The 15,325-nt window shown below is 39.1% G+C and overlaps 2 protein-coding genes across 3 annotated transcripts; both read left to right on the top strand.

Moving 5' to 3' along the window:
* Window positions 1-367: 367 nt before the first annotated feature.
* Window positions 368-5,695, top strand: LOC105989519 (cationic trypsin-3-like). 2 transcript variants are annotated; one of them, XM_013021607.1, is made up of 5 exons: window positions 368-407; window positions 3,139-3,298; window positions 4,101-4,354; window positions 4,907-5,043; window positions 5,514-5,695. In XM_013021607.1, exons 1-5 carry the CDS (start codon window positions 368-370, stop codon window positions 5,661-5,663), a joined length of 741 nt encoding a protein of 246 aa, XP_012877061.1. In that variant the 3' UTR covers window positions 5,664-5,695. The 2 variants fall into 2 exon arrangements, with proteins under 2 accessions (XP_012877061.1, XP_012877060.1); XM_013021606.1 differs by lacking the exon at window positions 368-407 and adding an exon at window positions 1,553-1,592.
* Window positions 5,696-9,782: 4,087 nt separating this feature from the next.
* On the top strand, window positions 9,783-14,390 carry LOC105989481 (probable inactive serine protease 58). Its single transcript, XM_013021572.1, has 5 exons — window positions 9,783-9,822; window positions 10,804-10,957; window positions 11,984-12,234; window positions 13,621-13,766; window positions 14,241-14,390. The coding sequence occupies exons 1-5, from the start codon at window positions 9,783-9,785 to the stop codon at window positions 14,388-14,390; spliced, it is 741 nt and encodes a 246-aa protein (XP_012877026.1).
* Window positions 14,391-15,325: the final 935 nt, after the last annotated feature.

Here is a 15,325-nt window from a genome sequence, read left to right as displayed (position 1 = left end):
ATACATCAGGAGCTGGCCAAATAATAAAGTAGGTTCCCAGAATTATTTTGCTTTGATAAGAGTCAGGTCTACATGAGTATACTTCCTAAGGTAGTTTATAATCTTAACCTTAAAGAGGTCTAGGTTCTCATTTTGTGCCCAAGTTGCTCTTTTACAGTGTCAAAGCCAGTCTACTGGTTGCCACATTTTCTCATATACTCCAGGAGATACTATATTATTATTAAAACATCCTACTTAACCATGATTTGATCCACAGTCCCAGGGGAATCAGTATTATTTACTGCGTACATCCATTATGCAGAAGCCCCAAGGGAGGTAGGCCAAGCAGCAAAATGCCTCACTCAAACTTCCAACATTTGTAATGAACATGCAGTTAGTTGATGCACAGATAATCACTTCCACAGCCAGCACAATGTTAGTTCAGTTGCATTGCCAATGGTCAAGAATGTCATATTACCTTGGTAAGAGCTCAGACTCTGAAGCCACATTTCCTATGTTGGAATCTTGATTATTCCACGTGATTTTTGTACAGTTTCATGGTTTACTTCTCATACTTTTGGTGCCTTTAATTTATAAATTAGCCGTATTAACAGTTTAACAACAACAATAGAATACCAAATATTGCAATGTGGCACAATAATTAGGTTTGCTATTTGCCATGTTGTTGTTTGTTTGTTCATTTTATTTGTGGAAGAGTCTTGACTTATTGCCTTGAACTTCCTAAGTAGACCAGGCTGGGCTGAAAGTGGAAATTTTCTTGCTTTAGTATCATACGAATAGGAATTACAAACAAGTACCACTACACCTGGCATTAGTTATTTTAAACTTACAGATTAGTTGTTTCTAGAATTTTCCACTACCTAACTTTATTTCACAATGAACTGTGGGTAACTGAACACATGGAGAGTGGAACCAAATGTAAGTATAATAAAGACCTATGACATATGATAAGGTCTAGATAACAGTGAGTTATTATCATTGTTTATCACTTACATAAATATTATCATTATTATCACTTCCCCTCCCAATCTAATTTCAAATTAGAAAAATATTTTTATCAGGTTAATTAGTTGTTCCAATTAATAATAAAGTTAATTTACATAACCAAAACTGATCTAAGACAAAGTGTTTATAATAGTGAGACAGTTGATGTTTATAAAACACAAGGGTTTTAGAATCGGGACAATCCTTAGAATAAAAGTTCACTTCTGAGACAATCAAGAAGGTAAGAGTTTTGTCTGGGAATATGGAAACATTCAGCTCTGTCCTGTGACCTCATTTTAGCTTATTTTCCTTTCATTAAGAGCAATGTCTATCAGGTGGGTTTGTTACTTCCATTCCCACAACCTTCAGGAAAGGTGGGAAGACTTGGATATTTAAATTCTATTCTGAAGAGTTTTCCATCTGTCACAGATCTGAAATCTAAATTTAGATTTCTGAGGTTCTGATGAAATCACCTGTCTGGCATGAGTTTCAGTGACAAAGCTGAAGTATAAATAGATGTGGAGGAAAACCTTCAACCTATTACCCAGCTTGGGTTCTCTGCAAAACCATGAAGACCTTCATTTTTCTTATTTTCCTGGGAGCTGCTGGTGAGTCTCTCTAAGGAATGTGTCAGTAGATGTCTGAATTGGATGTAAGAGTTGGCTTTGCACTTGAAGAAAATAGCAATGGTTATTGATTATAGGCCCACAGACAAGAAGCTTAAAACCTCAAAGCGGACTAAGTTTGTTTTGTATGAGGAAGTTCATGATCACCAGAAATGATTTAGAGTAGAGGGTATAAAGCAACAAGAACTTGTCCTGAACTTTCAGGGTTATTCTGTAAGGTAGGAAAGGAAGGGAAAGTATAGTCTACCTCTAAGAATGCTTGCTTTTGACCTCAAAAAAAACGTTGAGTTAATAATATAAAGTACTCTGTAGGTTTTGATTATCAAAGCCTTTGTCTCTTGAGTAGTCACAGGCTTTTTATTTGGGCTAAAGGTTCCAAAAAATTAGAAGCATTTCATTCCTGAATTCTATGGGAAATTGACTTAAGGTCTTCCTACTAAATAGGCAGGTACTCTACTATTTAAATTAAGCTTTCAGACCTGTTGTTTGCATTTTGTTTTAGAGATGGGATGATGCCAACTTTACCTGGACTGGCTCTACACTTTCAGTCCTCCTACCCTTACTTCCCAGTAGCTTGGATTGATTACAGTCCTGTCTCATCACACTAGGTTTGGGTTGTGTTTTAAGACAACTTTGCCAGTGAAATCTCTCTGGTATGAAGGTACATGTGACTCTATTGTGAGTAAAAGAGAAATGACAAATATTTTTAAGACTTCTAAAGTTTTGCTACTAAAATTTAATATTTTTCCTACGCTGAACAAATACAAAGTCAACTGATCAGTATACATGATGAAGACCTTTTTTCCTAACATCATTTAAAGCTGCTGGGAAAGTTGGACTCCTATACTATAGTTGAAAGCCTTTGGGAGTTGTAAGAAAGATTGTCAGGTATGTGGGCCATACCTCAAACAGGGAATTCATTGATACATAGTGGCAAGGTAACTGGGATGAACAAGGGGAATTTGGAGGAGAGAAGTCTTAAAATGACTAGTCAAATAATTTAATGAAACATTAGTGCCAAAGACAGAAAATCAAGAAATAAAGATTCAAAGCTACCAGTTTGTATGGCCCAGAATATAAGCCTCCATTTTGTGTTGATTGCAAATCAACACACCATCAGCTGGCACCAACACACATCACCAAGATTAGTGTAAAACTTCTACATATTTGCCTGGCTCTCAAACAGAGTTCGAGGAGGGGTAGTGAAATATATATATTCTCTAAATAATTTCTGATCTTTTAAAGTTTGTGTGTGTGAGTTTGTGTTGTATGTAAAATGATATATAAATAGTAAATATAAACAGTACATTTTATAAATATATCTTTATTTATACTGAAATAGGAAGGGAATACATTCAAGGAATGGTATGATAAATGATTATTTTTAATTGTTTTTAAAACCAACATTTTCCTGATTATGTGAAAGAGGTAGATATTATCATGCCTTTTGCCCTGCAAAAATATCATAGTATATGAAGAGTCCATGATGGATCTGTTTAAAGGAGAGCTCCCAACTTTTCTCTGACAGTTGCTCTCCATCCTGAGGAAGATGACAGGATAGTAGGGGGCTACACCTGTGCGAAGAATTCCCTCCCCTACCAGGTGTCCCTGAACGCTGCTGGCCACATATGTGGGGGCTCCCTCATCAGTGACCAGTGGGTCTTGTCTGCAGCCCACTGCTATGAACAGTGAGTAACTGATATTCCTATTTCTATGCTCTAAGACCAATTTGTCCTCTGGGGAGCATTTGGAGAAAATGTTGAGTTATGGATGATGGATGAAGCATTCAGATTCTTAAGAGCTAAAACTAGTGCTAAAGACATAAAGCATAAAATTGGATGATGAAGATCCCTGGGTATAATTAAGAAGCTAAGCCAGGTTAATAGTCATATCTCATCCAAGACAATGGCACATGGAGATGGTAAAATGCATGATGTATGAAATACATGAAACATAAACATTATTGGTCCTGATATAGATACCTGATACATATGTGTGCATATATATATATGTATGTAAATATACACATCTGTATATACGCATATACAGATGTATACACATATATATGCATGTATATGTACACATATATACACATACATGTATATATGTGTCTGTGTGTATACACACACACACACACACACTGTTTTGATTCCTGAGTTATCTACCTAAGACTGAGTGACCTCAGCCAAAAAAGAATCGAGTACTGATGGATCACCAGTTCCCTATTTATCTATCCACAGTTGTTTTGTAGAGCAGTTATTTTCCCATTCCTAGTTTTGGAACTGTAAAGGGTGGGATATGAATTTTCACTAAAAATGACACTTACCAGAGTAATTCTCTAACCTGCCTTGTGCCTGACAGTGCATACTACTACCCAGAAATGCATAATTACCTGTGTGACTGAATGACTGAGTATTTTGTTCACATTGATGATTGGGGATTGAAGAAGGGAAACAGATCCATTAGACAACTTTTAATCTTTAAATTCAGCCGACTCCAGGTACATTTGGGAAAACACAACATTCATGCCATTGAAGGTGATGAACAATTCATTGATGCAGCCAAGATCATCCCACACCCTGAGTACAAGGAAGACACCATCGACAACGACATCATGCTGATTAAACTGAAGTCACCCGCCACCATCAATTCTCGTGTGTCCACTGTCTCTCTGCCAAGATCCTGTCCATCTGCTGGTACTCAGTGCCTTGTGTCTGGCTGGGGCAACACCCTGAGCAATGGCTGTAAGTGTCAGAAAGTAGCAAGTGGGAGAATTCTGGGAGTGAAAGCGATGCCTAGGGTCGGCTGTTAACTGAAACAACCAAGGTTCCTTTGCTGAGGCCATGTAGGAGACACAACAAAAATTAACTGCCATAAAAATATAAGGCATTTAACTGAAGTGTATTATAAGTTGGACAGAAAACTAGGAATAGAGAAAATAAATAAAAGGGAAGCTAAGAGTTTCACTGGTCTCTGAGACAGATGATAGATGATAGTAGGTAGGTAGACAGACAGACAGCTAGCTAGCTGAGTAGATAGATACATACATATATACATACATACACACATACATAATACATATATTAGATAACTACTTGGTTGAGAATAAAATATATTGGGGCATTATAACTGGGAAAACTGAAACTAGCACAAAGTTGAGTAGTACTATTTGAAGAACTCTTTGGTCAAAGAAGATTCTGCCAAATTAAAAGTCACTGGCAATTGGAAAGAAAAAATAGACGTCTAGTGAAGGAGGGGAAATCATGCTCTTTCATTTTGACATTTGTGTTCAATAGTCAACTTGCCTTCACTCCTGCAATGTCTGGATGCTCCGGTCCTGTCTGACACCATTTGCCACAAGGCCTACCCAGGCCAGATCACCAACAACATGTTCTGTCTGGGATTCCTGGAAGGAGGAAAGGACTCTTGCCAGGTGAGTTTCATCAATCATCATCAAATCTCCTTATCCATGCTAGTTCTCATTTTTGAAATACCCAAGGTTGTCCATCTTTCCCTGGACCTCAGTCTGAGTGGCAGGGCAATGTTTTGAGATAAATAATAAGTTTTCCATATGATGATTAGAGCTAAGGATAAAGAGCCACGAATGGTGATAGGTTGGGAATTCCTGTGGAATGGATCCCCCAGGAAGGTGGAGAGCCAGTAGGATCACATTAAATCTCAAAATTATCATGTATTGTTGGCTCATAACAGAATGAGTAAAGACAAAAAGAAGGAATGATAGACCTAGAAGAAGGAGATGGAAGGTTGGATTTGAAGATAGAAGAAGTGTTTCGAGGAGCATCTGTAGCCTGTAGAGATGACCAAAAGATGTAGGGAACCACCTTAAATCTCATTTCCCTTCTGAACATAAAGAGCTCTGGTTGTCTTTTCCTTCCTGTGTAGTATGACTCTGGTGGCCCTGTGGTGTGCAATGGAGAGCTCCAGGGTATCGTCTCCTGGGGCCACGGCTGTGCCCTCAAAGGAAAACCTGGGGTTTACGCCAAGGTGTGCAACTACCTGGACTGGATTCAGCAGACCATCGCTGCCAACTGAACCCCTCTCTTTCTTCACAATCCCTCTCCTGCAGTCAACCACACCTTCATTCTGCATCTTAATAAAAATACCAGTCTTTCATGAATTTGTCTAAGTTCATTCCTTGCTTGGTTTTGACCACTTCCCCATGCAAGCTTGCAGCTAAATTAGAGAGTTACCAGGCAGACACCCTATTTTACAGAGATAATTGAAAAGCAGATTTCATCATTCACTCAACTTACCCAGTAAAGATTTGCTATCTACAATATGCTACCACCATCTCTATGAATTTTTTTTAATGACCAAAAGGTGAATGAGATCACCACTGCCAAAATAATTTGTTATACGATTTTGCTTCAATCCATATTGGTCATGCCTTCTTTAGTACATCATGAAGATACTTGTATTTTTTTTACTTGTCAAGGTGATGTACACAGTTACATTCATAAGGTAACAAGTACACTGCTTGTCAAACCTGTTACCCTTTCCCTCATTTTTCTCCCACTTCCTCTCCCCCCAACCGCCTCCCAATTTGTACAGATTTCCAACTTGTCTAGTGAATATTGCTTTTGCATTGGTTCCCCTTGTCCTTGGTCGCAACATTCTGTTGATGTTTGTATTTATTACACAATTTTTAACCTTTTATAATTAGGGTAGACATCTGAAGAGAAACTTTGAGTTTCTAACACTGCTTTATCTTTATCCTTAGGATGAATCTAGAATCCTTTCACTTTCCATTCAAGGCCTGTAAGTGTTTGGGCCTACTTAAGGTTTTTTGATTTCATTCCTCAGTTTTCCCTGCACTGTCCATTCATGGTATGAACTACTTTCATATAGAAGATTTCTCTGTTTAAATAAGTACTTTTAGATCCCCATTATTTCGATTGTTCTCTGAAGCAAAGGATTTTCAGATTCCCCTGAAATAGTTTTTCTTCTTTCTCATCATTACCTCCAATACACACTTTTATTACTCCCTGAGGCAGAAGAAAAGTTCCTAAGCCTCATGAGAGAAATGAGTAGAAATCAAATGGGAAATTAGAACAGGTCTGAGAAATGATGAGAGAAGACAAATCATTTATTCTTGATCCCACCCAGTCGGCCCTTTTCCATATGTCTTGTTATTTCAATCTCTAATTTTCCTTAAAGACTATACTTTATAATGTGTAAATTTCTAAGAGCAGGCAAATGCTTTATTCTCCCATTCATATATGTCAATGTATTTAAGCCACTATATCACCCAATACTTGTGGGGGCGGGGGGGAAGGAGGAGGGTGGAATCATTTTGAGATTGTTGAGGTCACAACTGAGTGACTTCACAGAAGGTTGACCTCAGTAGTCATGAAAGAGGAGTAGGGGTAATTCTGACTCCTTATCTCCTGCATAGATGAGCTCTCTCGATCCTCTACAAAGCAAATGATCATTCTCTAGTCTTACTATTATGGTGATTATTAGATTTTGGTAGAAAAGAAAAAGAGAAAATTAAAAAGACAGGTGTTGCCTTTCTGTTGTCATCGATAAGGTTTTATCGGGAAATGGTAAAAATGAGACTAGAGATTGATAGTATGAATTGGTTGATGTGAAACAGAAACAAAAAATGTTCCCTTTTCCTCTGGTGGAATAACAGTGGAGAGGTTTTTTTCTCTCTCTTGGGGCTTCTCAGGATCAGCAACAGTAGCTGGGAAAGATGGGGAAATTTCAGGATAAGTCATAGCAATGTGTCAGGAATCAGAGTGTGCAAGGGGTTCACATCACTCAAAAGTAACTTTGGTGGTGGGAGGGGGGATACTTTTTATTTAGTCATGCAAAGGGGTTTAATTCAACATATCAGTTCCTGAGTTCTTGATCAGAGTTACTCTATGTTCTGTTTATGAAAGTTTTAGGGTATGAATCAGTTCCTCTTAAAATCTCCAAATCTTTACAGTCTAAAACCAGTTCTAGCATTGTTAGTAATTAATTGAGAAATGAGACAGCTGATATAATGTATCTTGGCAAGAACAATAAATCCCAGTCTACTGGATAAGTCTTTTGAAAATGGCAGAGATGTGTTATGAATGGAGGACTTCAACTTGGGAGATTTGTGTGTGTGTGCACATGTGCACCAATACTAGGACTTGAATTTATGACTAGGCACTGTTTCTAAGCTTTTTTTGCTCAAGGCTAGCAATATACCACTTGAGCCATAGCTCCACTTCTTTTTAGTGGTTAATTGAATGTAAGTCTTATGGACTTTCCTACATGAGCTGGCTTTGAACCATGATCCTCTGATCTCAGCCTTCTGAATAACTAGGATCATAACTATAAGCCACCAGCACCCAGATTGTGACCCAGATTTGGAATCTTATCAAATTTTAGTTTCTTATTTGCAGAAAATAGCCATGATACTTAACATATAGGCCTATTACAAAGGACAAATTAGTTTATACATATGACACAAGGAAAAAATTACTAACTACTGGTTTAAAGCTTTGGATAAAGAGATGAATGACTATCTCTAAAGTTTGGAACTCTTGACAACATCCAGATAGTAGGTTTCACATTAATAAATTTCATCAGAACTAAGCTGGCTAAGGCACTGGTGACTTATGTCTATAATCCAGGCTATTCAGAAAGCTTAGATCTGAGACTTAAGTTTTGCAGCCAGCCTGGGCAGACAATTCTGAGCCTTATCTTCAATTAATCAACAAAAAATAGAAAGAAACCAGGGGTGTGACTCCAGTGATAGAGAATTAGACTTAAGCAAAATAGTACCAAGTCCCTTGAGTTTAGCCCCAGTATTAGCATACTCAGATACACAAGTAATTTGTACAGCTAAAAGAATCTAACTCTTACAGTGTTTTATGTCTCAACAGTGTGTGTTTGTATATGTGTTGTATGTATTGCTGGGGATTGAATCCAGTAGGAAAAGGAAAAGTAATAAAGGTGATGAATATGACCAAAGCCCATTATATTTAAGTGCGAAAATAACACAAACATCTTCTATAAAACAATATATGCTAATTAATTTTAAAATACATTTTTTTGCTGGTACTGGGCATGAACTCAGGGCCTGGTACAGAGATTTTTTCCTTGTTCTACACATTGTTTTTTTATATAAGTATTTTATTGTAAAGATACTATACAGAGGGGTTACAGTTACATGAGTAAGTTAATGAGTACATTTCCTATCAAGCATTGTTACCCCCTCCTTTGTTTTTCCCCTATAATCCCTTCTCTCCCCCAGAGATTTTTTTATACAAAGCTGAATATCACTTGAACCATATTGCCAGCTCTAGATTTTTTTCTGTTTCATTGGAGATTATAGAGTCTCAAGGATTTGTCTGCCTAGGCTGACTCCAAACCAAGATTTTCAGATCTCAGTCTCCTGACTAGATGGCATTGTACTATACCTAGTACTTAAGGTTTTTTTTTTTAAAAAAAATTCACTTGTCACAAGGGAGCAACGTCTTACTAGAGTCATGAAAACGAGTCTGGCTTGTCTGAGCAAATCTTAAGGGAAGAAGATTCTTTGTGGTAATTAATCTCCCAGAACACAAAGGATGGGGCCATTTCTTAGCCATCCCTGTTTTCTGGGAGCTCAGGGCTCAGGTAAAGCTCAAACTTGTCACAGAGAATCTGAAGACTTTGTTTAGAGTCCTGAGTGTGCTGCCAACTCCCATGAGAACCACAAATTCATCACCAAAATGACAGGGGAAGGCAAAGAGATGATTTCACTGCATGTATTTTGTACCTGAATGTTCTATGAGCTTCTGGAGATAGCACAGGAACACTGAAAAAGGGGACATGACAGGGAGAAAGGGTTAAAGTGACAAAAGCTAAAGAGACAACAAAGAAAGCTTATGTCACAGACAGAGGAGGATAGAGGTCAGCAGATGCATGTAACATTCGGGGAGTTTTAGCACCAAGAGAGGAAGCATCAGGGCCTTCCCTGGCCTGGTCTTTGGCACCCAGATCCAAATTGTTTCCTAGCAATGCCTTATACAACTCGCTCTCAATCAGGACTAGTTTGGAGATTTTTGTGAAATCTCAACCCAAAATAGAGCCCCTCCTCTCTGCCCCGGCCTCATAGCTACTCTTGTAGAGAATTTTGGACACCCACGCTGGAGCCATTTATCATCTGCTCTGACAAGATCCCAGTCAATTATGAAGAATTTCCTGGTCATCACCTTCTTGGGGGCTGTTGGTGAGTTTGGGGAATGGCTTCTGCCTAGGTTGAAAGCTAGGAAAATGTGTGATGGATTGGAAAGAGAAATAGCCAGCTACAATTCAGGGGATAGGAAGTGGCAACTTTAAAGAAACATTAACTGTTGTCAGGTAACAACGGCTCCTGCCTGTAATTCTACTCAGGAGGGTGAAATATGAGGAACATGGTGTAAAACCAGCTTGGAAGGATGGTCCATGAGGCTCTTATCTTCAAGTGACTACCAGAAAAAATGCTGGAAGTGGAGCTGTAATTCAATTATACAGTGCTAGCCTTGAGCAAAAGAAGCTCAGGGACAGCACCCAGGCCCTGAGTTCAAGTCCCAAGACCAGCTGACACAAAAAATATACTAGCTGCTGAATGAAGCCCAAGAAGGCCTCTCGATGTACAGTTTATCCTGTCAGAGTTTGAGGTGTCCCCCTTCTGATGTCTGTGAGCCCGTGTGTTCATTGACCTTACATCTACCTCCCCTGGAAAGCCGCAGCAAGCTCTCAAGCATTTACATTTCTCCTGCAAAACCACAGTATCCTTCCCCTAGCAAGAAGGCTAACAGAGGGCCTGAGCTCTGGAAAGGGCTCGTGAGTGCATCATTATGAAATTCAGATAGCATTTACATTTTTTTACTTTTAATTCTTGGGAGAAGTTATGTGCTTAAAATGGATAGTTCCTTCATTTTTGTAACATGTATCACTGGCAATTAGTTTCTGATCCACAGAAGAGGAACCTGAGTTAGTGTCACAAAATTTTAATGTAACTCTATCTCAAACCAAAGCATGTGTCAGTTACTTTAGTATGTACAGCTTAAGTCGCATGCATTATTTCCTCTGATTTGTAAAAGTGTTAAAAGAAAGGTATTTCAGTGCTATCATCTTTGGGAAGTGTTAGTTAAAAACTCTCATGGTTTTAAGTCTTCTAACTTCTTTGGGTTTTCTTTCCACCTGTGACCTCCCTTCAATTACGTAGGAGTTGCTCTGGAACAAAATACTAATAAAACTCGGAAATTACCAAGTGACTTTAACATTCCTTACATGGTCTATCTTGAATCGACCCCAGAGCCCTGTGTGGGGTCTCTCATTCACTCCGAGTGGGTCCTGACCGCAGCTCACTGCCCCTTACCGTAAGTATCCATTTACAAAGACCACGTCATACAAACTCACCCTAAGTATCCATTACAAAGACCATTGTGAACAAAGAGAATACTGTGAGTGAAAAGGGTGGAAGTAAGTTTTCCCTCGTGGAGCTAACATTCTGCTAGAGGGAGTAAGCTGCCCTTGCCTCCCCCACCAAAAACATAGCTGTAAATAAAACATAAAACAGAACTGCAAGGTGTAAAATAATCTGAAAATATTATCAGGCCTCCCTGAAGATAAGATACTCAAATATTCAGATATTCCAGGCCCCACAATGCTTGGCTTCCACACTAAGAGGAATACATAGGACCTAAGGACAGTTTACATCTCCTGTAATTAGAGTTGAAAATCAGATATTATTGATATCATCCATAGGATCATACTGAGGGGCTTTTAGTAGGAAATAGCTCTTTGATATGTTGCAGGACAGAGTGGGTGATGGAGTTAGAGTCTAAATCTGCCTAGGAAATATAAGGGAAAATAGTGACTGGGATTCCAGACACTCTTTTTTAAGATCATGAATAGGATATTATTATTATTGTTATTACTATTGTTATAATTAAGTAGTTGTGCCAATAGGCTATATTATGGGATATAGCCAGGTTATAAGTACGATGCTTCTAAGTCTACTAGTCTCCAATCAGTGTAGGCCAGAGAGGACCACAGAAAAGCCCAGAAATAATTAAAGATAATGGATCCTAGATGCACATGCCTGAGAGCTGCCTTATACCATATTTCTACTAACTGTGAGTTGACACAATCCAAATATGCATAATAGATTCTACTGAATGTGTTCTAGGGGTCTGATGCCACATTAGGTTTTACATATGTGTGTCTACTGTAACAATCCGGTATACTATTCTAATTTCATAGACTGAGGGTAGATCAGGTTTCAGTTTTCAGGTTAAGAAATTAAGCAAGTAGAGAAAATTATTCCTAACATTTCTAGCAGTATAACCTTCTATGACCCTGTTCTTCCCCACATCCCTACCTTTATTTATTTTTCCCCAAAGTTCCAAAATTAGACTGGGAGTATATCAACCCAACATCAAAAATACGAAAGAGCAGCTGCTGAATTACTCATTGATCATACCCCACCCGAAATTTGATGCTCAATACCTGAAAAATAACCTCATGCTGATAAAACTCTCCAAGGCGGCTGTGGTAAACTCCTACGTGGGAACTATAGCCATAGCTCTGGAACCCATAGCACTTAATGACACCTGCTTTATACCAACCTGGACCTGGAACGAATATAAAAACTGTGAGTATTTGGCTTTGTGGTGGTTTATTCTTGATGGAAAGAGCTGCAGTGAGGGCTAAGAATTTACACCCTCAAGATTGGAGGTCCAAGATAAGACTCAAAGAGATGCACCCTGCCAGTGCCTCATACCAGTAATCCTAGCTACTCAGGAGGCTGAGATCTGAGGTTCAAAGCCAGCCTGGGCAGGAAAGTCCGTGAGAATCTTATCTCCAATTAATCACCAGAAAACTGGAAGTAGCACTGTGGCTCAGGTGGTAGAGCACTCGCCTTGAGCTGAAGAGTTCAGGGACAAGCACCCAGGCCCAGGGTTCAAGCCCCGCAACCGACAAACAAAACAAACAAACAAAAAAAGGGATGCAGGGCAGAAAAATCTGACATCAACAGAGAGGAAGCACAGAGAACCATCTGTGTCAAAGGAGCCATCTGCCCCATTACCAGAGCTGGTTCTCTGCTAACCATTCGGAGTTCCCCTCTTTAGGTGGGTCTAAGGGAACTTGATTATTAGGACATACTGAACTGACATGTCTTAGGGGAAAGACAGTCACTGCCCGTGGGGTAGGCACTTACCTCTCCCTTTTGTGACAAATGGGATGAGCTGAGAGATCTGATGTCTACAGGAGCCTGTCTTCTCACAGGCACTTTGCAAAGGAAATAGGTTTTTTTTTTTTTTTTAATGATGCACTTGTTGGTCCCTATTGGCTGTTAGTTCGTATAGGCTCTTAATAATCAGCATGCGCTGTATGTATTGTTGAAACTTGCTTAAGCAGTTTTAAACCTTGCTACTGGAGGCTACAGAATGCTTCCTGTGTTCTGTAGAAATGAGACATGAGTGTTTAAAATCAGTACATTTTGTTAAAACAGAAATAGAAAATGAGAAATGTTGCAGTCTGAATACCTTGCAATTTTATATATCTCAATTAAAAAGCCAAGTATCTCAGAATCTACGTGAGCTAATATGTTTTCTAAACAAATTGCAACTCGTATAAGCTTTTGTTCTTGACTTTGTCTTTTTCCAACTAATTGCATCACACCTTACAAAAATACTTTATTACACATTGTTTGAAAGCAAGATAAAGCTATGGAAAGGGGGTTATTATGTCAGCTCTACATGCCAGAAAAATAGTGACAGCTCACTGTAGGCTCTCCAGTGCAAGATGAGGATGAACTTACTGTCTCTTTCTCCTTAAATCCACTTATTCTGTCCATGCAGTTATTTCAGTTTTATACCTGTTGCAAAGTATCAAGAGCCTAAGAAAGATGGAGTGTTCAGTCCTGCTCTGTGTTAAGTTCTCTCAGGGATGAACTTACTTACAAAACGTGGCTGATTGCACTAGCAGTTGAGATAAAGTAAGTGACTCTTGCGCTGATCTGTCTGCTCTTTCTCAGTCAGTGAACCTGATATCCTGACATGGACAAACCAATATTCTCTTCCACGTGAAGACTGTTGGAACATAGTCGAAGAAGAACAAGGACAAGCAGTGAATATCATGTGCACAGCAGGACAGCCTCTAAACGTCATGTCTACAATTAAGGTACTTACCCCTCCTCCACAGCCAAAGACCTTCCACAAAGCAAGTGGCAGAGAAATGGTCTTTCTCCCTTCCAACTTGGATCCAGGTTTGTAATTCATTCCCCCTCCTCATTTTTATTTATTTATTTCACTTTTTCTTTTTTTGTTGGTTGTGATACTTGAACTCAGGGCATTGTCTGAGCTTCTTTGCTCAAGACTAGCACTCTACAGCTCCATTTCCAGCCATTTTGGAGAGAGGTCTGGAATGTACCATCTGTCCTTTATCCCACTTCTACTCAGGCTGCCTCAAGTTTGAGCAGAGAAGGCAGACTCCAAAATGAAGGGAAGGAGAGGGTTGCCAGCTTGCAAGCAAAACGAGTGTACATTCTTAGATAATTTTCCTCCACTGTTGTACCACTTCATGGGATCTAGCCTTTCTCCATGAAATGCACATTGATTTCCTGTTCCCTCCCACCCCCCTCTCTCTCTCTGGCAGGAAGTCACAGCCGCCCCGGCCATCTGTTTGGGAAGATTGCATGGAATTTTGTCCTGGGCCAAACCTGGTGTCACTCTGGGAAATCGAGCGTTCTTCACAGAAGTTCATCCTTATGCAAGATGGATCCTGAACATTATGGAAACCTACTGAGGTGTCCCATGATTTCTACGCTGGATCCAAAGCGTCCTCTTTCTTATTCTTGAACACAATAGAAAGAGAGAGTATCCAATTAAAAAGAGGACACCAGAAACTTGTGTTATGACTCTGACTTTCTTTGTCCCATAATCTTGATGAATAATGAGAAATTTCATGAAGCCCTTATAATTGGTTCATTCAAACAAAAGTTATTTGCACTTCTACTTAGTAAAGCAGTGTGGTTTCCAGAGACACACTCGGGATTATGAAACAGTCTTTGCCCTATAGGATAGACAATCATGATTCCTTGTGCAAGTTACTATCATGGAGATAAGTGTTCTAGGTGGTGGAGGTAGGGAAGGAATAACCAGATAGACAGATACATTAGGAGAGGACAGTTGAAATAGTTGAAAAATAACTGATTAAAAACATATAAAAATATTGCATGTGTAGAAAAATACGTAAAACAAAATGTAACACTTGACAGTAGAAAATATATTGTACGGGAGGAGCAAGAATGTGGTAAAAGATTCAGTGTCTTAAACCAGTACATGTTTACTATCTCAGAGTTTCAGTAGGTCTGGAGTCTAGTCACTAAGTAGTTGTGTTGCCTTCCTCAAATCTAAAAGCACTGAAGGGGAAGAATTTGGTCCTATGCTTAATCAGGTTGTGGGAAGAATTCATTTCTTCATGCTCATTAACATAAGTCCCTCCAGTTTTTGCTGACTGTCGGCTGAAAGCCACCTTTGGAGGAGTTGCTACAAACTGATTTTCCTCCACATGGCTTCTTTGCCCCACTGAGCTGTTTCAACATAGTTTCTGCTTTACACCAGCGGGAAGTATTCATGCTTTCATTCTAGCTAGTCATATAAAGCAAATACTGTGTTTTACATATTAACATAATCATGTGGTGACAGTCCCTCACTTCCGCCATGTTTTATTAGAAGCCA

Source organism: Dipodomys ordii, unplaced genomic scaffold (assembly GCF_000151885.1).
Source record: "Dipodomys ordii isolate 6190 unplaced genomic scaffold, Dord_2.0 Scaffold56, whole genome shotgun sequence".
Lineage (NCBI taxonomy): Eukaryota > Metazoa > Chordata > Mammalia > Rodentia > Heteromyidae > Dipodomys > Dipodomys ordii.
The sequence above is the reverse complement of the archived record's forward strand: the minus strand, read 5'-3'. Positions and strand labels throughout refer to the sequence as shown.

What these genes read in the sequence shown, in the direction of transcription:
- LOC105989519 (XM_013021607.1), top strand. Translation starts at nt 368, where the DNA reads ATGCAGTTAGTTGATGCACAGATAATCACTTCCACAGCCA. An exon ending in GCAGCCCACTGCTATGAACA is followed by an intron (nt 3,299 to 4,100) that starts GTGAGTAACTGA and finishes CTTTAAATTCAG; the next exon opens with CCGACTCCAGGTACATTTGG. An exon ending in CAACACCCTGAGCAATGGCT is followed by an intron (nt 4,355 to 4,906) that starts GTAAGTGTCAGA and finishes TGTGTTCAATAG; the next exon opens with TCAACTTGCCTTCACTCCTG.
- LOC105989481 (XM_013021572.1), top strand. Translation starts at nt 9,783, where the DNA reads ATGAAGAATTTCCTGGTCATCACCTTCTTGGGGGCTGTTG. An exon ending in CACCTTCTTGGGGGCTGTTG is followed by an intron (nt 9,823 to 10,803) that starts GTGAGTTTGGGG and finishes TCAATTACGTAG; the next exon opens with GAGTTGCTCTGGAACAAAAT. An exon ending in ACGTCATGTCTACAATTAAG is followed by an intron (nt 13,767 to 14,240) that starts GTACTTACCCCT and finishes TCTCTCTGGCAG; the next exon opens with GAAGTCACAGCCGCCCCGGC.